The sequence below is a fragment of the Ambystoma mexicanum genome, chromosome 1q (assembly GCF_040938575.1).
Source record: "Ambystoma mexicanum isolate Mex_15411 chromosome 1q, UKY_AmexF1_1, whole genome shotgun sequence".
Classification (NCBI taxonomy): domain Eukaryota; kingdom Metazoa; phylum Chordata; class Amphibia; order Caudata; family Ambystomatidae; genus Ambystoma; species Ambystoma mexicanum.
In genome coordinates this window covers 1,525,491,436-1,525,517,025 of record NC_090922.1, presented here as the reverse complement: position 1 = coordinate 1,525,517,025, position 25,590 = coordinate 1,525,491,436, and the positions used below count along the sequence as shown (strand labels likewise).

Sequence of the window (25,590 nt, the reverse complement as noted above, 5' to 3'; positions counted from 1 at the left end):
ATGGTTCCCGGACCTTCTGGACTTGTCAGCGTCCCCGCCGATCAAGCTGCCGGCGGACGCGGACCTACTCTCCAGGGAAGGAGGCGCCATCCTCCACCACGACCCGAAGTCGCTGAACTTGCAGGCCTGGCTCCTGCAGCGCTAGAGTTTGGAGGATACGACATACCGGCCGATTGCAGAGAGGTTCTTGCAAAGGCCAGGGCGTCCTCGACTCTTAAATGCTACGGACACAAATGGAAGAGGTTCTCTGTCTGGTGCCACGCACAGAAGATTAACCCTCTATGGATTACGGCTCCCCAAGTACTGCCGTACCTGCTGACGCTGGCCAAAGCTGGTCTGGCACACGCGTCCATCAAGATTCATCTTGCTGCGATCTCCCGATACACCAGAACCACGGGCCGGACGTCCTTGTGGTCTCATCGTCTGGTGAAAGAGTTCATGAAGGGACTGTTCAGATCGTTCCCGCCGGTGAAGGCTCCGGCCCCGGCGTGGGAGCTCAACGTGGTGCTGACCAAGCTCATGGGACCTCCGTTCGAGCCTCTGCACTCGGCCCCGTTGAAGTTTCTATCGTGGAAAACAGCTTTTCTTGTGGCCATCACCTCCGCACGACGAGTGGGAGAGATCCAGGCCCTTTCCTGCAAGGCCCCGTACTTGACTTTCCACGACACGAGGGTAGTGCTCAGGACGCACCCCTCCTTCATGCCCAAGGTACCGTCGGACTTCCATCTCAACGAACCCTTGGTGTTACCTGTGTTTTTCCCGTCGCCGGCTGAGAGGACTTTGCACTCGCTGGATGTAGCTAGAGCGCTGAAGTTCTACGTGGACCGCACGAAGGGTTTTCGGAAGACGTCACAACTCTTTGTGAACTTTGGACCTGTCAATCAGGGGAAGGCTCTCTCGAAGGCTTCCATCTCCAGATGGCTCTCCGGCTGTATCATGTGCTGTCACCGGTTGGCAAACCGACCGCTGCCTGGCCGTCCGAGAGCCCATTCCACCAGAGCGATCGCAGCTACCACGGCGTTCCTATCTGGTGTGCCCCTGCTGGACATATGCAGGGCTGCTACGTGGAGGTCGACGCACACCTTCACGAAGTTCTACTGCGTCGACCGGGATTCCAGGGAGGAGTCCAGGGTCGGCCAAGCAGTGCTGCGCAACCTGTTCGCCTGAGGTGAGCCTGGTGAGGAGGTAAGATGCTTAATGTTGAGTTGATGTGATGCTTAATGTTGAGCCTTTGCCACCTCCCGTGGTTGTGCATGTGTACTGCTATGTATTCTTTATTCATGAGCATGTGAATCCATGCCAGACCCCATGCTGGAGAAGGAACAAGTTACTTACCTGTAACTGTTGTTCTCCAGCATGGGTCTGGCATGGATTCACATGCGAACCCTCCCGCCTACCCCTCTGCGGCTCTTCACTTGGTCATACTGCCACTTCACGTGCTTCCAAATCTGAAGATGGCTGCCAGAGGCGGTGCTTAGGTAGAGGGCAGTCATTGGCTGTGGTCAGTATGACGCAGAGACCAGTGATTGGTTATTACTACGAAAGACAGATCAGAAACGAAACTGATACTGGTTTTTTCTTTACCGAGGATTCCCAGCCTGACGACGGGGAATATTCATGAGCATGTGAATTCATGCCAGACCCATGCTGGAGAACAACAGTTACAGGTAAGTAACTTGTTCCATATGGAGTAAAAATACTGCCAGCAAAAAAATAGGTAAAACAGCCCATGAATGTTTGGACCAGAAGTGCATGTTGTACCACAGGAAGAAACAACTAACTGCCTGATCTGAAGAAGTAATGTATCTTTTAATGTACAAAAATAAACTAGGTGCAAAGGAATTGGGAAACATTTTTCCAGTTAAAACACAGGTTTACACACTTAAATATTGAATTTTTAATAATTGTACACCCAACTTTAAAAAAATAGGGAGTAAAATAGTCCTGCCTAAATCATCTGGAGCACTGGATAGAAATGTTGTATATGCTTATTTCAATGGTCTAAATCCAGCAGTTAAGTGGCTGCTGTTAACTGAGTTGCAAGCAGCTTACCTGTTCAAGTACTCTTGAGATGCACACTATTGAATGCCTAAATATTGGCTCCAAAGGTCTGCCATCTTGAGACCATGCATGCAGACTACTGTCCTGAGCACTGTTGGGAGACCGTGGCACGCCGGTGTTATCTGTTGCACAGCACACCCACCATGAATCTCGTGTCTCCATACATGCTGTGAGCTTTTTGCCATTGCATGAAGTGCGCTGCACTGATTCTTGTCTGGGTTTGTCCAGATCATTGGATGTGATGCAGCTGGTTTATGGTGGAGAGAAACTTGAGACCAGTTTATCGAACATTGCAACTTGTGCACGTGCATAGTGTAGCCTCCTGCTGGGGTAACGTCTGTTTGGTGTCTGGAGTTGTCTTGCTCATGACCTCGTGGTAATTGGTGCCTTAAACTGTACTGGGCACCTTGACTGACTGCACTCTGACATCTGGATGTTTGTTTAGGTAAATCTGGTGGCAAAGTACAGCATACACCTTCAAAGGCAGGAGGTGATCGGTATATTCCCAACCGCAGTGCTATGCAGATGGATGTGTCAAGTTTCCTTCTGACCAAAGAGAATGAGCCACAGGATGGGACGCCCACGCAGAAGGTAAGCAGCACACACCTATCTGGTCTGATTAGCTGTAGACTGCATAGATGCGCCTTCTCCAACATGTGTAATGTAATCGGAGTACCATCTCCCAATTGAAATGGGGCAGGGAAAGGCTTGTCATGGACACCCCACATGTGCTTGCTTTACCCCCATGGTGTACAGGCAAACTGCTACGGCAAAGTGTTTTTTGTATTTATATATATATTTTTATGGTCCTCCCAACAGTGAAGGTTCTACCCTCCAGCTCCACTCAGTTGCATGGGTCCAGACTTGATGGTTGAGTAGGTTAAGCACTCTCTTCTCTTTCAGGATCAGCAGAAGGCTTGGGCTCTAAATCTGAATGGCTATGACATTGAGGAGGCAAAAATTCTTCGCCTAGGTGGAAAACCCCAGAATGCCCCACAAGGTGAGCATTTCACTTGTGTTATGGGTTCCTGGCCTTGGGGTTTGACTAGATTGAGGTAGGGGGCAGTGGTTGGTGCAAGCGCTCATACAGCTAAATCCGGTGTGTTTTACTGTGTTTAGCATTAACCTGTGGTCATTTGATTGGGGGAGGGAGGGAAATGGCCACCAATATCGGTGGGGAGGATTGTTTGTTGTCCGGATCAGTTCCTGTAGTTTATGCTGAGCAGGCAGTGGAGGGTGCATAGTCATTTGATCAAGTGAACCTAAAATCCCTCAACCTTTGCAGGATATCAAAATAGCCTGAAAGTTTTGTACAGCCAAATAAACACTCCAGGATCCAGCAGAAAACCCGGCCGATACATCCCTTCCATGCCAGATCGCATACTTGATGCTCCAGAAATCCGGAATGACTACTGTAAGTCTGCATCTGGCTTTTATTTGCTCTTTTAGCACTACCTAATGCTACTCCTGTAAGCGCAAGTATTCTATACCCTAATGCTCGGCTACAGAGTTTTCCCCCGTGCGCCCCCAGGTGCCATTGCCTTGTCAGTTACCATGCCTCCTCCTTTGCTGTCTAGATCTGAATCTGATAGACTGGAGTTCCTTGAACTGCCTGGCCGTCGCACTGGACGAGTCTGTGTACCTGTGGAATTACACCACTGGAGACATCATTCTCCTCATGCAGATGGAGCGGCCGGATGAGTACATCGCCTCTGTGTCCTGGATCAAAGAGGGCAATTACCTTGCTGTTGGCACAAGCAACGCTGAAGTGCAGGTGAGAACTGCCATGTTAATATGATGTTGGTTTTGTTCTTTACATAATTGTACTTTCAGTGCTGGCTGCATAATGGAAATTCTGTGATATGTGCAGGAAATGTAAAGCTCTTGATGCAAGAAACCAGGATTGAGCGGTGACCATGTCTCAAGGGGCCAAATGATTAAGCGTACAGAATTTTGAATGTTGACTAACTTGCCTATCCTTTCACTCTGGGGCACTGCCCTGAGAATTGACATGTCCCTCTGTGATCACTGTGATGTGGCGCCTACTTCCAGCTTCTGGAGGGGAGTCCCATGCACATTGTGTTTGACCAGAAAATTTGCCTGCAATTGCTAGGTACGAAGCACTTGTGTCCTCTTGGCCATCCTTGCACAGACTGCTGATGTGAGGGGCTATGACCCTGGCTGGTTCCATGAAACCAGTATTCCCAATTAGTTGGCAATATGATATGGCATTTGTAACGCGCCTATACACAAGTGTTTCAAGGCGCGATGAGGCAGGGGGGGGGGGAAACAAGGGGAGACAGACAACGATCTTACTAGGCCAGGTGTCATTCAGATCGCGCAAGTGCAAGGGTAGAGGGGAAGGGAAAAGTGCATGGGGGAAAGGGAGAGGGGAAAGTGCAGTACAGGGTTATAAGCATACAGCATACAGGATAAATAACAAGGGCCAGCTGGTGGCAAGTGCGAGCTAAGTGCAAACAAGTGCTGGGAAGGGGGGCTGTATGGATACAGACAGTCCCGTAGTGCAGGGGTTGCCGTGGAGGCAGTGCAGGGGAGAGTGGCTGGGCCGAGAATGGTGAATGGCCCAGTTGCAGATTCAGTGCAGTTTCAGTAGTATTAGCAGGGGAGAGAAAGCAGAGGCAAAGAGGAAGGTTTTGAGGTGCTTCCGGAACCAGAGGTGGTTCTCCTCAAGTTTCAGGGAGGTAGGAAGGCTGTTCCAGAGGGAGGCCCCTGCAGTGGAAAGAGATCTGCCCCCAACTCGTTGTTTGGAGAAGCGGCTGACCCTGAGGGAGTTGGAGGCGGATGAGCGAAGAGCTCGAGAAGGAAGATATTTAGGAAGGAGAGAGTTGAAGGTATTTTGGCCCAAGGCCCCAGACGGCCTTGTGGACAATGCAGAGGGTTTTGAACTTGATCCTCGCAGTCACTGGGAGCCAGTGTAGTGATTTCAGTCCTGGAGAGATATGGTCCCTGGGCTTGAGGCCAAGGACAAGTCTTGCAGTCCTGTTCTGGATGAGTTGCATAGGGCGGAGAGTAGAGGCGGTCAGATTAAGATAGAGGCTGTTACAGTAGTCCAGCTTAGAGAGAACCAGGGCTCTAGAGACAGTGAGCTTCTGGGGGAAGGAGAGGAAAGGAAGGATACCTCTGAGGAGGTGTAGCTGGTAGTGTGACTTCTTAGATACGTCGGATATGTGAGGAGAGAAGGAGTGGAGTCGAAGATGACCCCAAGGTTTTTTGCCTTGCAGGTAGGAGTAGGAAGAGGGCCCAGAGAGGCCGGCCAGAGAGCAGCAGGGAAGGTGGGAGTGCCGATGAGTAGAATCTCAGTCTTACTGGCATTAAGGCAGAGGTCGTTGGCGGCACACCATTCCTGGATAGCAGAAAGACAGTCAGAGATGAGGGAAGGGGAAGAGGAGGCCGAGGGTAGCCTGAAAATGAGTTGGGTATCATCCGCATAGCACTGAAAGTAGGGGCAGAGAGCGGCGATGTGGTGGGCAAGAAGTGCAAGATACTGGTTGAACAGCCAGGGAGAGAGGTTAGATCCCTGGGGGACACCACAGGTAGAGAAGAAGATGTCAGAGAGGAAAGACCCCAGTTGGACCTGGGAGGGTCGATTTGAGAGGAAAGAGGTCAGCCACGCCAGAGTCTGACCAGTGATACCGAGGTTATCACGGAGACGGTTGAGCAGGATGGTATGGTTGACAATAAGTCGATGCCTGCTGGTTCCATGAAACCAGTATTCCCAATTCGTTGGCAATAAGTCGATGCCTCTCGCCCTGGCAAATGCTTGAGCAACTAAAGTAGAAGCCAGAGGTCTTGGGATGGAGTATTCTGTGCTACAGTGCAGTCTAATCACAAGCCATGAAATGCTTTAATTGGGCAGCCTCTGAAGCGAAACCCTCGATGTGGTCTGCTATGGCAGAATGCCCTGTCATTGGATGGGTTAATTAAAATCTTTAACTAGAGGACATGATTTTGTCCCAAGGCGCAACTGCTGTTAATGGAAGTCTTCTTACTATGTCTGTTTAATGTAGTGTCGTGCATAGCTTAACTTTCTCCACCTCCCTTTCAGCCCCACCACCTGTTCATAGCACAACCATACTTGGCCAAGTACAAATGTTGGGACTTGTCAATTGTAATCTAAATACCAACTACTTTTTGCAACGCAATCGTGACTGTCCATGGTGGTAGTACTGGCACGTAACCTGGCTGTTCGTACCAGAGGGAAGTGAGGGCTGAAGTGGGCAACCTTTCACCACTGTGCCACTCAAGCCCCCCCTGAATGACAGCGATACTTGAAGCATGCCAGTCTTTGGAGCAAGTTTCTGGTATAGATGTTTGGAGTACTTTATTTTCTGCAGCATACAGTTTTTAACCTGGAATGAAGCCATGGTGTTACCAGTTCCCCAAGTAAAGAAACTTGGGTGGTAAGAAATGGGGAGTCTGACAATTGCACCCTGTGGTTCAGAAGCAGGAGACCGAACGACTGGGAAGATGTACAGGTATCACATCTCACTTGAGCCCTGACTCCTAGAACGAGACAAACCACTGCCTCCACTATTAAATTTGGGGTTCTGATCCCAGTTGTGTTTAACACTATACATTTTCTTTATGCTGTTCATCCTTGTCTGCACTCGTGGGATTCTTTGGACTGCCACTGTCTATGCCATGGAATAAACATGCTGTTTTTGGCACTAATCTCCAGGGTTGGTTGAAGTACTTTGGGCCAGCAATCATTGGGCTCTGTTAGTGTTTGTGATGCTCTAGCCTTCTGTCCTAGAGTTTAAGTCGAAGGTGGGTGAGAATCTTCTGCAAGGTTCCAGTCCTCTGTCTCAGCACACTTGTAGTTGCTTCTTGAGTGTTTCACTGCACACAAGCACTCTTCTTTCGAGTGTAAATTTGCCCTCACGAGTCGAACTGAATTTTCACAGGTGACTTATTGATCGGTGATAGCAGCCAGCCGTGAAGTAGCATTCCCAGGTTCTGTGTCCTGCTATGAAATGTGGCTGCCCAGGCCCACTATCCCATTGGTTCCTACGGGCTAGTGATGTCTGGTTCCTGAAGACCACGGGAAGGTGATCCTGCTGTACAGAAGGCTCAGGAAGCGCATGTACAGACTTCTAGTAGATGGTGCTTGAGTCTAGCTCTGAGGGTAGTTAGCAAGGTCACAAGTCTACTCTGTTCCAGTGTGCAACATCACAATAAGGAAGTAAACAAGACTGGAGTGGGAGGCCATCCCCTGCCCCATCTAGGCTAACCCAGTAAACGACTTCCAGTTCGGACCTGGTTAGCTCTTGGGACCTGTAAGTAGAATGAAGACTGCAACCAACTTGGTCAAGGATACCAGACCAGAAGAAATTCAGGTTTGAATTTTTTTTTGTTGATGTGAACAGGATTCCACAGCATATCATTGTTTATGGGGAGGTATGAATCACTTGAGGGTATAGCAAAATAATCTTACAGGACCCTAAGGGTCCCCAGCAGCACTGCCTATAAGGAGCGGTGTGCTGCATTAGTGAAATACGGATGCCTTTAAGAGCTATGGAGCAGATGGACTGCATAGTATAGTACAGGTAGAATGCAAATACAGTTCCAAGAGACAGCCCACAAGAATGAGTGGAAAAAGGCTCCCCTCATTCGCATTGAAAGAAAAAAGTCCAGAATCGGGCAGAAAAAAAGCTGGGGGGTATCACTAGCGAGGGGATGATGCATAACAATGATAAATCTCACTACCGCTCGGTCTCCTGGTTCCTTGGTGGGGTGGCGAAAGGAGGGATCCTGAATGGGATGTCTCGGCAGCAGTCTCGAGAGGGGACCCTTGGTACAGATTTGTCTGTTAGGTCTGCTGTTTTGGCGCCTTTCTCGGCACCAACAAAGACGGTATGTGCCTGGCCGATCTTTGCTTCTGTAGCCCTGCATTCTGGTGAGGGGACTTAGATGAGTGGGAATGTGCCTCTGGAGGTCCAACTGGAGCTCACCAAAGTCTTGACGGATTCGGCCTTGCAACGACATTGCACTCCAATGGGCCTGAGGTCTCCTGTTCGCGGCCTGCACCGCTGGAAAGGAACAGCACCCTGGGGGGTGGCTCAATGTGTAGTTTTTCAGGCTAGGTTGGTGGTCCTGGGTAATTTGTAAAGCCCAACTGGTGTGGGACTTTACAAGACTTTTCTGCTTGCATTAGTGACCCAACACTTAACATAGGCCTGTACTACAGAAGTCGGTAGTGGCTGAGCAGCCAGGCTTATTAGAAGGGGTACTGTGAGCTGTAGAGCAGCACAATGGAAATGGGGACAAACACTTACTTATTATACAATTATTTAATACACAGCAAATGAATCACCCTGTTGTGCAGCAGAATTTCATAAGCCCTGTTATTCATGTAACAATAATGCAGGTAATTACATTCTTTTTGTACTGAAACGTTCACAGCACATGGCGTGACGTCAGTTAAGGTCAGTAGTAGCACTTATGGTTTCCCATACAATATTGGCTTTGAAGGGAAAGTGTTCAAGTAGAATAGAACACTGTAGCACTGTAACAAGTCTTTTCTCCCAGAGGGATGTAGGCATTCTTTTATCCCAGCAATAGTGTAAAGTTAACCTTTAGGGGAACAAGCACTACCAAAGCCAGTAGGATTCAGAAGGGATGCTTTTAGGAAGCCAGGACAGCCAAAGTCAATAGGACAGTTCTAGTTCTGATGCAATCTTCTTAGAAAAAGTTAGTTGAACAGTCAGTAATTCATTGAAGAGAAACCCAGAAGCTCAAGTGAGCCTACCTGAGGTATACAAGCTGTTAAGCATGCACACCTGAATTACAGTAATTCAAAAAGCTAGAAAGGAGCACTCCCCAGGCTAGGAAGCACTACATTTGGCTAAAGGTGGTTAAATCCAAAGCCCCACAGTACCTTGCAGACCCTTGTTTCTGGACCTTTGTCGTGGTGACTTGGAAGGACGTCTGCCGGGCTTCTGCGCCAGCACTCTCAATAGGGCTCTGCAGCAATGAATTCCACTGGTTTCAGCGGCTATGTGGTTTTGGTGCTGTTTTCCTCAGTGCCGAAGACCAAACTGCTCCAGTTGGAGTTTCCTTGGTCCCTCGCGCCTGTACTCTAGTGAGGGGACTCTAAGAATTGCTGCTTCTGGAGGTCCTTGAAGATGCCCAGTTTTGTCTGGATTAGTTCTCGGGAAGACGGTGGTCCAGGTACCCTAGGTATTGGGAAATTGCAGCCCAGGAAAGTCGCAGCGACTCAGGGCACGGCCCAGAAGACGTGACCATTTTTGTAAAGTGGTCACCCATGGGTGCTTTACTGCAGCTGAGAAATCATGGCGCAAAAGGTAGTACAAAGAAACCGCTGCCACCAGCCATTCAAGTTAGTTTAACAAAGTTACATTAGAAGTAGGATAAGGCATTACTATATAACCCCAGCACTCCACATAAGGTGGTATTGGACCCACAATGGAAAAAGGTAAGGTAAGGCAAGGTGTCCTATTCTTGGGAACTGTAGTTCACACAAGAAAATGTATTTAAACATTTTGAGTGCAAGAGACTCCTCAGTGGCACAAAGGGTTCTGTCACTATATAAAAAGCTGATGCCTATGGAGTTTACCAGACACCATTAAAACATATGGAACACAATCGGAGGTAAAAGGCATGAGTGAGTGGCAAAAGTCTACTCCACTCAGGTTAAAATCAAAAAGGTTCTAGTTCCCAGAAAAGGGCTGGATGTCTCTAAAGGGAGTTGGCACAAACTGGAAATTCTCCGAATGGGGTCGTTTGGACCTCCTGTCGATTTAGCAAACTGGGCCTGGACAGCGGGGGTCTCTTCGTGGTTATTGGAAGCATCTTCAGGCGTTCTGGTAATGTTCAGCTGCAGTTCTTTTGTTCCAGTGGTTGACTTGCCTTTCACTTCAGGGACCTCACCTTTATTCAGTTTTCCACACTCCCCTGCATACACACAGCATTTTACATAAAGGGGGCGGGTGGCTGTTAAATCGGGACAGCCAGTCTCCCAGTGGGAACTCTGGCAGACAGTGGGCAGGGGAGTGTGAATAACTACACCCAAGGGTTCCAGCACAAGGCAAGAAACACCCCCCCCCCCAGAATGGTAGGAAAAGTGCTAACAAAACAATAGAAATGGAGCTACCATGTTGTAAGTAGTCTGCGGTAAAAATACCACAATACTTGGTTGAACACGTCAACTGCCACCAGCCATTGTCTGACTATAAAGACACAGGAGCAGAGAGGGGGGGGGGGGATTACTAGTTCTCCAGCATGGGGTCTGGCATGGATTCACATGCTCATGAATAATCCCGGTCAGGCTGGGAATCCTCGGTAAAAAGAAAAGTTTGTTTCATTTCTGAACTGTTTCTCCGAAAACCAATCGCTGAGCTCTGGGTCATACTGCCTCCAGCCAATGGCTGCGCTCTAGCAGCAATCTTGAAATTTTTACTGCACGTTCAAGTGTTGGGAGTCCATGTTTAGCTCTCAAGCTTTTACTACATTCATTTTTTTTGGAATAGTGTTACTCTATTGGTCAATCGGTCCTTGTGCTCATCGGACCCGTTTTCTGATACTTCAGCGCCCTTCAAGGTTTAATTTTGTCAAGTTTCTTCATGGAGGCTTCCAGAAGATTCTCAGTCCTACGCCGTGAGGACCATGTCGGAAGAGAAGGATTCAACTCTCTTGTGCAAGATCTGCTCGTGCTGTGGCTCGCCAATGTCTTGTCGAATGACGTGCATTCTGAATGCCTTTACTGCCTATACCCGCACAAGGAAGAAGATTGTGCATTTCGCCAAATAACCCCTTGCACAATGAAGGATCGGCACAGGTAGCTGAACGAGGGGTTACATGCCAAGTCCCCTGCTCCGGGTGGGTCCAGCACCATGCCTCCCCAGCTCCAAGAAGGCTGAGCGGGCGTCTTGCGGGCACCCATCCCACAGGGGTCCAACAGAAGGCTAAGCACCACGTCCACGCGAGCGTCATTGTGATTGGTGCCCTGGCCGACAGGGCACGTTCAACGTCTCCGCCACCAGTCAATGCTCCAGATCAGATCACCCGGGCAAACTTCAGACCAGACATCCCCCTAAGGAGAAGGCCAAGCAGGACAAGGCTCTGGCCCTGACCGTGAAGGCCCAGGTACATCCGGCAAAGACCCATCCTTCCATCGAGGGGGTGGCGGCCTCTCTGGCGAAGGCTACCGAGGCAGTTACGCAGGGCGTGGCACCGAAGAAGTGTCCCTTCCCAGGAGGGAGATTGCATTCTGGCCCATGAAGACCCCGGATAAGATGCCATCTCCCCGACTGTCACCTCGAGGGAAGAAAGTAGGCGGTGCAGTGGGCCTCCAGGGTACAGATATCTCCTGACGAGTGCACTGACGAATGCCTAGGCACACAGCCGTTGTCTGAGCTGCCTGTTCTGCACCCACCTCAGCTGCCAACCCCACTTTGGCTACCTCCTAGAGACCTGACATTCTCTCGGCTCTGCACACGCTGGTCTTGGATATGGACAAGGATGCCCATTGTGCCAGCGCCCCCTGCAAAACAGTGGCGCCTCCGGCCAACAAGAGTTCACCCTCCACCTCCTTGCCGCCACCCTCTTACCCCCCTCCCCAAGGGATGAGACTTATCCCGACACAGCAACAGAATAGGGGACCTCCCATCTCTACCTCCTAGATATTCCCCACTGGAAAAGATGGGCTCATTCCACTTTATCTTCAGAGCTGCCGGCTCACCCCAGAGGAGGAGGGCTTCTTGTATCAGCGCCGCGAGGTGAAGAGAAAGACCATCCTCTCGGTCCCCCTTCTGGATGACTTCTGGGACGGGGTTGTCCCTCTGAAGACCCCTCCTGCTGCCCTAGTGAAAAGGGATCGCCTTGAGAAGTAGCACAGGGTGCCGGACTCTGCGCCCAAGTGCTTGCAGGCCCAACCGTCTCCGCACTCAGTGGCGGCCAAGTAGATCTTGCTTGGCAGCAGCCACTTCTCCAGACAGCGGGGGCAAGGAGTTAGATGCCATGGGACGGGTCATCTATTCTGTGGGACGGGTCATCTATTCTGTGGTGACTACCATCAAGGCCGCCAACAACCTCATAGCACACTACGACCAGGAGCTGTGGTTCAGGATCGTTCTCCTCCTGGACTTCCTCACCGATGACAAGAGGTCAGAGGTGCTGGAAATTCTGCAGGAAGGTGACTGTCGGACCACACAATCACCAAGCGACCTCACCAATGCAGGGTTCTGCCAATTGGGCAACAGTGTTTGCCTTTGTCGTGGCTGGCTCAAGGCTGAAGGTGTTAGACATGCCCTTCGGAGACAATCTGTTCGGGGAAGGCTGTGGATCAGTCATGAAGACTGACAAGGAGCCATCTCGGGCCTTGGCACGCTTCAACGTAAGCTGTCTTTTCGGCCCTCTGGCAGCAAGTCCCAAGGTTCGTCCAAGGCATCTGGCTGGGGCTCCTTACCGCCAGTCCTCCCGATCTTCGGCCCAGGAAACCAACTGAGTTGTTCCAAGCCTTTGGAGGACGTCGCCAGGGTCCCCAAGGCAGCCCTTCGACATCCAAGCAGGATTGAACCGGCAGTGGTGTCGGGCTCCCACCCATGCACCCTGGTGAGAGGCTAGCTGGCGATCTTAGTTGACATGTGGGAGACAATCTCCACTGACGATTGGATGCTGGACGCCCTCGTCCAAGGACACGCTGGAATTTCAACAGCAGCAGTGTTTTGGGCCCTGTTTTTCTTTCCGTCCCTCAAGGGCAAGGTGGTGCGGGTCTTCAAGGACCATACCAGCACATGTTTTACATCAATCAGGAAGCAGGGGGGCCTCATCCTGTTTCATCTGGCAGAAGTACAGTCACCAACTCTCGGCAGAGATGCGCCCTTGCCACAAGTGGGAGCTTCGGCAGGACCAAGTGGATTCAACAGATGGGGCAATGCCGAGCTATTTGCAACAGCAACTAGTGCCTGAGGTTGGCCAGCAGGTTTACCCAGTTGGGGGGGACGCATTCTCATTCCCCTGGGATGGTCTGTTTCTGTATGCGTCCCCTCTGTTGCTGCTTCGACTAATCAACTCAGACGGGCCTGGTGCAGGATGATCCTCGTCGCACTGGTGTGGCCGAGGCAGATATGGTACCTGGACCTTTTTGACACGTTATCTCCAGTCAAGCCGGTAGATGCAGATCTTTTTGCCAGGGAAGGGGGTGCAATTCTGCACCATGACCCTGAAGGCCTGGCTACTGCAGCATTAGAATTCAGAGGTTCTGACCTTCCACCTTACTGCAGGGAGGTGCTTGCCAAGGCCAGAGTCCACTCTTAAATGCTACAGCCATAAATGGAAAGAGGTTTGCCATTTGGTGCTATGCACAGATCCCCCTCTACTAGTCACGACTCTGCAGGTGCAGCCGTATCTACTGTTAGCCAAAGCAGGACTGGCCCATGTGTCATCAAGGTTCATCTGGCAGCCATCTCCTGCTGCACCATCTGTGGGATGGTCGTTATGTGCACACCATTTGGTTGTTCGTCAAGGGATTATTCTGTTTGTTCCTACTGGTGAAGGCTACAGTCCCGACGTGGGAACTCAATGTGGTACAAACTAGGCTCATGGGGCCTCCATTCGAACCTATGCAGGCAGTTTCACTAAAGTTCTTGTCGTGGAAGACAGCGTTCCTTGTGGCCATCACCACTGGACGACAAGTGTTGGGAAGAATTCTCATGTGCTAATTCTCCAGCATGGGGTCTGGCATGGATTCACATGCTCATTAATATTCCCCATCGTCAGGCTGGGAATCCTCGGTAAAGAAAAAAATCATCAGTTTTGTTTCTGATCTATCTTAGTAGTAACCAATCGCTGGTCTCTGGGTCATACTGCCCCAGCCAATAACTGCCCTCTCCCTAAGCCCCGCCTCTGGCAGCCATCCTCAGATTTTTACTGCACGTTCAACTGTTGGGAGTCCACGTGCTATAGCTCTAGAGCTTTAACTGCGTTTTTGTTTTTCTCATTTTTTCGGTCAAATCGATCCTCGAGCTCCACTGTTTTCTACGCCCCTCAAGGGTGAAGTTTTTGTCGAGTTGCGCTTCTTGGAGGATTCCAGAAGATCTGAGGCCTACCTTGGACATGGCCCGGGAAGGGAAGCTCGATGCCCGGATCCAAGCTGGTCAGGAACTGCCCTGATGCGGATTACAGAATGTTTTCAAGGAGGACGAGCATTCGAGATGTCTCTACTGGCTTCATGAGGACAAGACGCACGAGAAGGACTGTGCGTTCTGCAAGAACCTGTCGGAACGGACCATGAAGGATTGTCATTCCCGCCATGCCAGCTGGCTGGAGAAGGGCCCAGCAGGTGAGACCACTCAGACCTTTTCTTCTAAGTCCTGTGAGGGTGCCCCAGGGACGCGGGCCCAACAGAAGGCTAAGCACTGTGTCCACGGGCACCAGGAGCGCCGAAAGGTTGGGCTCTTCGGCTGCCAGGCAGGACACATCTTCCCCAGCACCATCAACCACAAGCCAACGCTCTGGTTCGGGGAAGAGGAAATCAGAGAACCCGGGTAAGCTTCTGGAGAGGCCCCGGTCGATATCGAAAGGATCCGCCGAGGGGACGCGAGGCGGTGACCCTCCCCCAAGGTGAAGGCCCCAGACACTTCCAAGGTGGTGAGGGCCCTGATTACCCAGTGTGACGGCCTCTATCGAGGGAGTCGCAGCAGCCTTGGCGAAGCCTGTGGAGGTGACCTTGGCGCCCAGTCTCCCTGCCTCTGCAGAGGGAGTCCCCTTTCCAGCCCATCGACAAGTCCCCTGTGAAGACCCCAGTGGAAAAAGAGGGGGGGGGGGGTGGTGGCCATTACAGACACAGATTCAGCCTCTGAGGAGGAGCTGGTGGAAGTTGAGCCTCAACGAGAGGTTCGAGAAGGTACGATCCCACAGGAGTGATCCTGATGTGATCGAGGCCCCAGTGGAGGAGCAGCCTTCCCGCCCGTCGCAGCCATTACCCGAGCCTCAGGACAGTTCGGCGGCCATTTTGATGGCAATCCAATCCTTATATACGGAGATGAGGACGAGGTTACCACGATCCCCGGCGGACGATCCAGAGCCAAGCCCGTCGGGAAGCCCTCCGAACAAGCAGAGGAGAGTTCATCCCGCCCACACGACCAGTGGAACCTCCATCGCCAGACCCCAGAGGACACGGCGACAGATACGACCACGGGGACGGATGATGATGGTAGCGATGACGGAAATGGACCTGCCATCACCACCTCAGGCTTCCCCGCCCGACGAAATTGGCTCTTTCCACGCCATGATCGCCAGGGCATCCGAGCTCTTCCAGCTCTGCCCGGAGGAACAGAAGAAGGAAGGCTTCCTCTATCAACGGCGAGAGGCCAAGAGAAAAACGGTGCTCACGGTACCATTGCTCGATCTGGGATGAGGGACTTGCCATCCTCAAGAACCTGTTCACGGTGCCCGCCAAGAGGGACAGGTACAAGTACCGTGTCCCCAACGCTGCCCCCTTGTGCCTCAGGGCTCAGCCGACACCGGATTCCATCATCTTCGGCAGCGGCCAAGAAGAAAGCAGCAGGGGCATCAGCTTCAACCTCTACTTCCCCGCCGGACGGCGAGGTAAAGAAATTGGATGCCATGGGACGGGTCATGTCGGCGGTGACGCCGATTAAGGCGGCCAACGCCTTAGTGATTGTGGCCCATTACGACAGGGAGCTTTGGTACAAGATGGCTCCCCTGGAGATTCTGCAGGAAGGTGAGGTGGCGTCAGACTACGCCATAACGGTGGCAACGGACATTGCTGATACCGGGTTTCGCCAATTGGGCGACGGAGTTTGTCTTCGACGGCGAGGCTGACTCAAGGATAAGACAGTCTGGATATGCCGTTCGACGGCAACAACCTGTTTGGGAAGACTGTTGATGTTGCTGCAGGTCATCAAGGCCGACACGGCCCGAGCCCTAGAAGTCCTTCAACGATGGCCCTTTCGAAGCGCTGGAGGCAGACCAGGAGCCTCCAAGGGATCCAGTGGTGGCTCCGCTACCTACCGCCAGGCGTCCCGCTCCTCCAGCCAGAAGGCCTACAGAGGTCGCGTCAATCAAGAAAGCTCTTGCCGTCAATTAGGCCAAGGCGGCAAGGCCACTTCCAAGCAAGACTGAACGCTGTGGCGTCGGGCCCCCACTGAAGCACCCTGGTGGGAGGCCGGCTGACTAAGTTCATCAGCGTGTGGGAGTCCATTTCCACCGATGGTTGGGTGCTGGATGCCCTGGCCCGCGGGCACACTCGCATTCCAAAAGTGCCCCTGCATTCCTCCCGTGGCCAGGAAGGAAAATCACGTCCCTCAATTGCTGTTGGAGGTAAAGGCGATGCTCAAAGGTGCCTAGAGGCTCCGGGGTATACTCGAGCTACTTCCTCATCAGGAAGAAGACGGAGTTGGCGCCCCATCCTGGACCTACGTCGGTTAAACAGATAAGGCACAGAAGTTCAGGATGGCCACCCTCCAGCACGTGCTGGGACCGCTGGAGGATGGAGACTTCCTATCGTCGTTGGATCTGGAGGATGCTTGCTCCCACACCCCATTCTAAAAGGTCCCGAAAGTTCCTCAGATTCGTAGTCCAGGGACGTCACTACCAATTCAAAACGCTGCCTTTCGGGTTGAAGTCGGCACCCAGGGTGTTTACCAAATGCCTACTGCCAGTGGCGACGCGGCTGCGACGGCAGGGGATCCACGTCTACCCCTACCTGGACGATTGGCTCATCCGTGCAAGGACAAGGGAGCGCGCAGTCAAGCATACGGCGAAGACCGTCCACGTACTCGCGGAGCTGGGATTATCTGTCTACCCCAAATCCCACCCATTTCCGTCGCAAGTGGCCCTGTTTCTGGGAGTGAAGATAGACCCAGTGGAGCGATTGGCATCGCCATCGGAGGAGAGGACGAAGGCCATTTTGGGCAAGGTGCAGCGCCTGCTAGCCACGGACGTGGCGAGGGTGAGGTCCATTAAGTCCCTCCTCGGAATGATGTCCTCATGCATCTACCTAGTACGCCTGTGCAGACTACGGATGTGGCCTCTACAGGAGTTCCTCGACGCCCGCTGAATGCAAGCAGTGGGCAGCTTTTCGGTGGTGGGGCTCCAGTGCGCACCTCACGGCAGGCAGACTTTCAGACCCCAGCACATCAAGAGACTGTGACGATGGACACCTCCCTAGAGGGCTAGGGTGCGCACACCGGTCATCTCCACGCAAGAGGCCTTGGGCTCCCAGAGGAGAAGTCTCTTCACATCAACATCCTGGAGCTCCGAGCCGTGTTCTGGGCGCTCAGGTCGTTCCTCCCGTCCCACAAGGGCAAGGTGGTGAGGATTTTCACCGACAACACCATCACGATGTTCTACATCCGAAAGCAAGGAGGAACCAGATCCCCAGCCCTATTCAAGGAGGCCAGGATCTGTGGTACTGGGCTGTTGCCCAGGTGATTCTGGTTCCTTTCCATCTGGCAGGAATAAAAAACACCATCGCCGACTCACTCAGCAGGGAGCTGCGCTCGTGCCACGAGTGGGAACTACACCAGGATCAGGTGGATCGGCCCTTCCAACGATGGGGCAAACCCCAGATCGACCTGTTGGCGACGAACTCCAAGTGCCAGAGGTTTGCCAGCAGGTTTCCCCAGCCGAGGAGCATGGGCGATGCTTTCTTGTTTCCCCTGGGACCGCCTGTTCCTGTATGCGTTCCCCCGTTGCTGCTCAATCATCAACCAACTCAAGATGTCCCGGTGCAGGATGATCCTCGTCGCACCGAGGTGGCCGAGACAGAAATGGTTCCCGGATCTTCTGGACTTGTCAGCGTCTCCACCGGTCAAACTGGCGATGGACGCGGATCTTCTCTCCAGAGAAGGTAGAGTCCTCCTTCATCACGACCCGGAGTCGCTGAACTTGCAGGCCTGGCTCCTGCAGCGCTAGAGTTTGGAGGGTACGATATCCCGGCTGACTGCAGAGAGGTTCTTGCAAAGGCCAGGGCGTCCTCAACTCTCAAATGCTACGGACATACGTGGAAGAGGTTTTCTGTTTGGTGCCGGGCACAAAAGATTAACCCTCTGCGGATTACAACCCTCTGCGGATTACTATCGCTGGCCAAAGCTGGACTAGCTCACACTCAAGATACATCTGGCAGCGATCTCCCAATACACCAGAACTACAGGACTGCCGTCCTTGTGGTCTCATCGCCTGGTGAAATTTTATGAAGGGACTGTTCGGATCGTTCCCGCCCGTGAAGGCTCCGGCCCCAGCGTGGGAGCTCAACATGGTGCTGACCAGGCTCATGGGGGCGCCATTCGAGCCTATGCACTCTGCTCCGTTGAAGTTCCTGTCGTGGAAAACAGCATTTCTTGTGGCCATCACCTCTGCACGATGAGTGGGAGAGATCCAGGCCCTATCCTGCAAGCCTCCATGACTTTTCATGACACGAGGGTGGTGCTGGGGACGCACCCCTCCTTCATGCCCAAGGTGCCGTCGGACTTCCATCTCAAGAAGCCCTTGGTGTTACCAGTTTTCTTCCCCTCGCCTTTGTTGCCGGCAGAGAGGACTTTGCACTCGCTGGATGTAGCTAGAGCGCTGAAGTTCTACATGGACCGCACAGTTTTCGGAAGACGTCACAACTGTTTGTGAACTTTGGACCTGTGAACCAAGGGAAGGCTCTCTCGAAGGCTTACATTTCCAGGTGGCTCTCCGGCTGCATAATGCACCGTCACCGGTTGGCAAACCGCTGCCCGGCCGTCCGAGAGCCCATTCGACCAAAGCAATCGCTGCTACTACAGCGTTCCTGTCTGGTGTGCCCCTGCTGGACATCTGCAGGGCTGCTACGTGGAGGTCGACGCACACCTTCACAAGATGCTACTGCGTCGATCAGGACTCCAGGGTCGGCCAAGCAGTGCTGCGCAACCTGTTCGCTTAAGGTGAGCCTGGTGAGGAGGTAAGATGCTTAATGTTGAGCCTTTGCCACCTCCCGTGGTTGCATGTGTACTGCTATGTATTCGTATATTCATGAGATGTGAATCCATGCCAGACCCATGATGGAGAAGGAACAAGTTACTTACCTGTAACTGTTCTCCAGCATGGGTCTGGCATGTATTCACATATGAACCCTCCCTCCTACCCCTCTCCGGCTCTTCACTTGGTCATACTGTCACTTACGTGCTACCAAATCTGAGGATGGCTGCCAGAGGCGGGGCTTAGGGAGACGGCAGTCATTGGCTGGGGCAGTATGACCCAGAGACCAGTGATTGGTTACTACTAAGAAAGACAGATCAGAAACGAAACTGATGCTGGGAATCCTCGGTAAAGAAAAAAAATCAGTATCAGTCCCCTGCATTCTCTCTCCGGGTGAGGCCCATGGCTCGTCAGGGGTCCCCCCTACCACCAGGGTCCAGGTGGTGGATGGGTCACTGGCCGAAGACATTGACCAAACCTGAATTTAGGTAGGCCTCGGAAACCATTTTGTCTAATGAAGATGGTTTTGAGCTCTGTGCACCGCAGCACAGCCCCCACCTTTGGAGAGTTTCAATTATCCCTGTGGCCACAGCTCTCTGGCAGATCCGCTGAGAGCCCGTTCCCACGAACAAGACTGACATGAGCTAGTGTTGGATACCAACACTAACATTTCACCTTCCGCAGTGTATCGCTGTTCCCAGCATGACCCGGCCAGCAGGGCCTAGGTGGAAAAAGAACTGTAAAATGGTCCTCTGACAAAAGCAAAGTTCCCAAATACTAATGAGAAAACCACCTGTGATGAAGCGTCCTCTCCACAACCTCTCTGACTAAAAAACCTGTAAAATGTATAAACATGGCAGAATGTGTGCTCATATGACATTAGGAATGAAGCACCCACATCCCTGCAGTTATGCGCAAATAGTAAAAGCGTCCCGGGGGTTTTAGTGTTGTGTGTTGAAAAGATTGCACCCCACGGTCCCGCGCCATAACCGAACTAATGCTGCTAGAGTGCAAAGAAAGACGAATGCAACCGTATTGAGGGCTCGTGTAAGGGGTGCACGAAAATGCACCATATGTGTCCAAGCCCACTATGTGCCGCTGCCGTCAGTCTCATTGGCGGGTTGTTTCTGCGTGCTCCACCAACCTTACTACTACCTCACTTACCGCGCATATAACAATGTTGTAGTTGTTAAAAACAGTGTACAAGTAATGTGCTCGAAATGGCCATATGGATGGCACTAGCAATGTCAAAACGTGAGCTTTGGAAAGACTCAATGAGCATTGTATATTTGAATGTTTATGCTTCTTCCACCTAAATTCGGCAACACACGAGGAAAATACCTTTGTGAGCACATGCAAGGCCATTCCCCCTTCCTCCCAGTGAAGTGAAAGCAAGCGTCCCCAAACAGCACGATCCTCCCCGCAATGAGAGACAATGAAGGACTCTCCCAAAATGGGAATAAGGCCAAGACGGAGTGCGGGTGAGCGTAAATGGGAGTTTATCAATCAGAATAGGGCATGCAAAGAACTCTGCAAACTCCGAGAGCGCTCTGTCTGACAATAGCAAAGACAGGCGTATATATTTACAAAAAACGTCATAAGAACCTACACACTATAGGGGGCACAAGTTCAAGGGGATTGGGTGGCGACGACTAACTATAGGTGCTGCTGTGATGTGGTTGGCTTTGGCTGGAAGACGTCACTGGTCAGCCTCGTGGGTTGGGCTGGGCCTGGCAGGGTGGCAGCGTTCATCCGGGCGGTGTTGTTGTGCCATCGCGGCCAGTGTCAGAGATGAATGTCTTTTCCTGACTTATTTGCCCTAGGCCATGCACACCGCAGTCATTCAGCCATTTCAATATTATCTTCTTTAGTAAATCTTCCAATAGGTTATACTACAGGTTAATGCAACACAGGAGGAATGCACCTTGTGAGGGGTCTGGAGGTAATACGTCAGGACATGGTTACCAGTGTCCTGTTGACCGGGGCCATAGGTCGAGGGGCTAAGCTTCAGGGCCTGGGACGGGCGGTACATGTCTTTCTGCCTTGTTAGAAGTTGTTATGGATGTTCCGCTGTGTGTTAAAGTGTTGGGTGTCCTGATTGCACAGGGCCATAAGTCTGAGATGGTCCGGTGGGTTGCGAGGTTTACGAGGGGGCGCGTGTGTTCAGGCAGAGGTTTACTGCTGTGCTGTAAATAATGCAGGTGGCGGGTGGCGGCCTTGGGTGCTACAGAGGGGGTTACAAGTCTTTGAAGCGGCTCCAGTCTGGTTGGGGGAGGTAAAGCAGCGCGGTCTCTGCTCTCATGCCTTGGCAGCCTTCGCAGGGTGGGAGGGGGAATGGCCTTGCACGTATTTCACAAAGGTATCTCCCTCGTGTGTTGCCGATTTTAGGTAAAAACATCACAACCATTTGAACACTCTATAATACTTATTGTAAGCAATACAAAACATGCATTTAAGCTTTTCTGGATGTCTCGATTATACCCAGTCTGAGCACCTTATTCATACATTATGTTTTAATAAGTACAGTATTTAGTTATATGCATATATATTTGCAATAAGTGAGGTAGAATTAGGATTGGTGGAGAACATAGAAAGTAACCCGCCACTATTCGTGACGGTGGTGGCACATATGGGGCCTGGACATGCACACATGACATGCACCTTCTCGTGCATCCTTCACATGGGCCCTCGGTATGGTTACATTCGTCTTTCTTGTGTCCTCTAGCAGCATTAGTTCAGTTATGGCGCGAGCCCATGGGGTGTAAGTTTCCCAGTGATACACGTAACCAATAGATTCCTGGTGCGTTCCTTTATTATTAGCACCCAACTGAAATGGTGTGGGCTCGCCATTGCTTATATCATGGAAGCATGCTTTCTTATATTTTATACATTTTACAGGCTTTTGTAATATAAGGCATTTTGTGGAAGAAAGCATACTTTGCGAGTGGTCTTAACATTAATATATAAAGACTGTCTGCCACCTGATGTCTATTTTACTGTTCTTTTCATTGCCCAGGCCTGCTGGCCGGGTCATGCTGGGAGCGATGATACACTGCGGGAGGTGAACTGTTACAATGTTAGTGTATTACGCTAGCTCATGTCCGTCTTGTTCGTGGGAACGTGCTCGCAGCAGATCTGCCAGGGTGCTGCGGCAACAAGGATGACTGAAACCCTCCAAGGGTGGGGGCCGCACTACAGTGCGCTGAGCTCACACCATCTTTACCAGACAAAATGGTTTCTGGGCCTAGCTAAATTTTAATACATGTGGGCAATTAATACGTGCGGGCAATGTCTCCAGTGGGTGAACCCTCCACCACCTGGGCCCGGGTGGCATGAGGGGACGCCCAAAAGAGCCATAGCCCTCACCTGGGGAGAAAGCGCAGGCGAGGGGGGGGTCTCCTGGACCAGTCCTCCCCTACAGAAGCCTGCCAGACGAAAAAGCAGAGGCCTGTGCCGTGCTGCTCCACCCCCCCCCACCCCACACTCGGCTGGAGCCGCTTCAAAGATTTGTAGTTCCCCCAGCAGCACCCAAGGCCACAGCCTGCCACCTGAATTATTTACAACCCAACAGTAAACCCCGGCCTGAAAACACAGATCCATAGGCGCCCTTTCTTAGGCTCCACGACCCACTGGCTCACCTTAGGTTAATGGCCCCTGTAAAATTAGGACAACTAATATTATGGCAACATTACAGGAACACATCCATAATGGCTTCTACCAAGACATGATGACATGGACTGCCTGTCCCATGCCCCGAGACCCAACCCCACGACCTACGATACTCAGTCAACAGGACGATGGTAACCATGTATTGATGAATCGCCAACAGACCCCACTCTAGGTGCATTCCTCCTGTGTTGCATTAACCTGTAGAATAACCTATTGGAAGATTTACCAGAGAGGATATTGCAATGGTTGAATGACTGCGGTCTGCGTGGCCCTAGGGCAGAAAGTCAGGAAAGACATTCATCTGACACTGGCCAGTTGGCACAGCACCGCCCAGATGAACCCAGCTGACCTGCCAGGCTCAGCCCAACTCACGAGGGTAACCAGTGACGCCCTCCAGCCACGGCAAACCACATCGCAGCAGCACCTATAGCTAGTCGTCGCCACCCAATCCCCACGAACTTGTGCCCCCTATAGTATGTAGGTTCTTATGACGTTTTTGTAAATATATACGCCTGTCTTTGCGATTGTCAGACAGAGCACTCTCGGAGTTTGCAGAGTTCTTTGCATGCCCTATTTTGATTGATAAACTCCCATTTACGCTCACCCGCACTTTGTTTTGGCCTTATTCCCATCCTGGGAGAGTCCATTATTCTCTCATTGTGGGGAGGATCGTGCTAGCTGGGGACGCTCGCCTTCACCATGCACTTGCGCGATCTGAATGTCACCTGGCCTAGTTGGATTGTTCTCTTGCCTTTGTTCCTTCTTCCTTGCCTCGTCTCGCGCATTGAAACACTTGTGTATAGGCGCGTTATAAATACCATATCATATGGGCCCTCCGTTCTAGCATATGCATTCAGCGCCACTGAAGTTTGTCGTGGAAGACAGTGTTTTTCTTGTGGCCATCACCTCTGCACAATGAGTGCGAGAGATCCAGGCACTCTCTTGTAAACCACCTTACTTGACATTCCACGAAACGAGGGTGGTAGTACGGACACACCTCTCATTCATGCTCAAGGTGCCGTCGGCCTTTCATCTAAACAAACCTTTGGTGTTACTTGTATTCTTCTCGACGCATTTGTTGCTGGCTGAGAGGACTTTGCACTCTAGAGCGCTGAAGTTCTACGTGGACTGCACGAAGTTTTCGCAAGACGTCGCACATTTTCTACAACTTTGATCCTGTGAACCATGGGAAGGCCCTGTCCAAGGCTTCCATTTCCAGGTGGCGCTCTGCTGCATCAACCATTGTCACTGGTTGGCAAACCGACCATTGCCTGGCCGTCCAAGAGCCCATCTGACCAGACTGATCGCTGTAACTACGGCATACGCATTCCTGTCTGATATGCCCCTGCTGGACATCTGCAGGGCTGCTACGTGGAAGTCGACACCTTCACAAAGTTCTACTGCGTCGACCAGGATTCCAGGGAGGAGTCAAGAGTCGGCCCAGCAGTGCTGCGCAACCTGGTCACTTGAAGGAGATCCTGATGAGGAGGTAAAAGGTTTAATGTTGAGCCTTGCCACCTCCCATGGTTGCATGTGTACTGCTATGTTTTCTTTATTCGTGAGCATATGAATCCATGCCAGACCCCGTGCTGGAGAAGGAACTAGTTTCTTGCCGGTTACTGGTCTCCAGCATGTGTCTGGCATGGATTCACATGCACATCCTCCCGCTTACCCCTCTGTGGCTCTTCTCTTGGTGCTACTGCCACTTTACGTGCTACCAAATCTGAAGATGGCTGCCAGAGGGGCTTAGGTGGAGGGCAGTCATTGGCTGGGGGCAGTATGACCCAGAGACCAGTTATTGGGAGAAAAACAGTTCAGAAGTGAAACTATTTTTCTTTACCGAGGATTCCCAGCCTGACGGGAATATTCATGAGCATGTGAATCCATGCTGGAGAACAGTTACAGGTAAGTATCTTGATTACCTCTTTAGCGTTTATCTGGAGTCCTACTTTCCTCAACTTTTGTGGCTGCTACATTTTACTAAAGCAGCCCACTGCACTTTGTGCAATTGTTGGGAGGTACTAGAGCTTCCATTCTTGGCAGGGGATGCAATGTATCCCTTTTTCTCTGCTCCAGTAACAATGTGTACTTTTTCACAGACTGTTTACACAGACCACTTACCCAAAATGGGAGAGGATTTTCTAGTCTCTTTGCCATGCCTGCAATTTGTCTGGCAGGACAGGTCTGGCATTGGACAACTCCCCTCGCCCCTCCTACCACCTGTTTGAATGGTGCTTGGTGGACTCTGCCGGTGTTCCAGATATATTCTGAGGTACTGGAGCTGGAACAGAAGATTCTGAAGGACGCTGCCAGCAACTGTCAGTGATCGGCAGAGGCTGCTGAGTAACTGCTGCTGCACCAACCTCAACTGGGGGTTAACTAGTAGCCCCTTATCCTACATTCATTATCCGCACTACTTTAAATGGCTGATGGCAGTGGCTTAATTTTCCTCCCATTGTGCTTTGCTACCGCAGGCTGAATCCTCTGATGCAGTATATGCAGTATAACAACCATGGGTGACCATCCTAGTTTTTTTTTCAGCATTTTCTGTTTGAGCTTTCTTGGGTTTTACTCTACACCTCAATCCAGTTTTGAGCCCTTTGTTTGTATTGCCTTTGGCGGGCTTCCGTCCTGAAACCCGCCCCTGGTTCCAGTGTCTGGAAGGACAGGATTTGAGGAAGGGTTCTGAAACTACCCTGTCCTTTGTCGCTGGGAATGCAGCTGATCCTGATTGGCTGTCCTCCCTCAAAGGACAGCCACCCTGCTGTTTGACAGCCTAGGCTGCGCATGAATGGAAGAAACCTGGTTTTTGGGACTACAGGGAGAAACACCAGATGAAGAAGCCATGAACGAAGCTTGCTGCAACCTCCTGGACCTGAATTTCCCAGCGAAGCCGTGCTGCTGTTCTGAACA

The 25,590-nt window shown here is 51.6% G+C and overlaps 1 protein-coding gene across 3 annotated transcripts in view; it reads left to right on the top strand.

Annotated features, from left to right (window-relative positions):
• CDC20 (cell division cycle 20) overlaps nucleotides 1-25,590 on the top strand; it is a 200,844-nt gene that overhangs the window by 72,145 nt on the left and 103,109 nt on the right. For all 3 annotated transcript variants that reach the window (XM_069642439.1, XM_069642441.1, XM_069642440.1), the window contains exons 3-6: nucleotides 2,507-2,652; nucleotides 2,965-3,061; nucleotides 3,347-3,475; nucleotides 3,639-3,835. In XM_069642439.1, coding sequence (XP_069498540.1) covers nucleotides 2,507-2,652; nucleotides 2,965-3,061; nucleotides 3,347-3,475; nucleotides 3,639-3,835 — 569 coding nt within the window. The remainder of the gene's footprint in view (nucleotides 1-2,506; nucleotides 2,653-2,964; nucleotides 3,062-3,346; nucleotides 3,476-3,638; nucleotides 3,836-25,590) is intronic.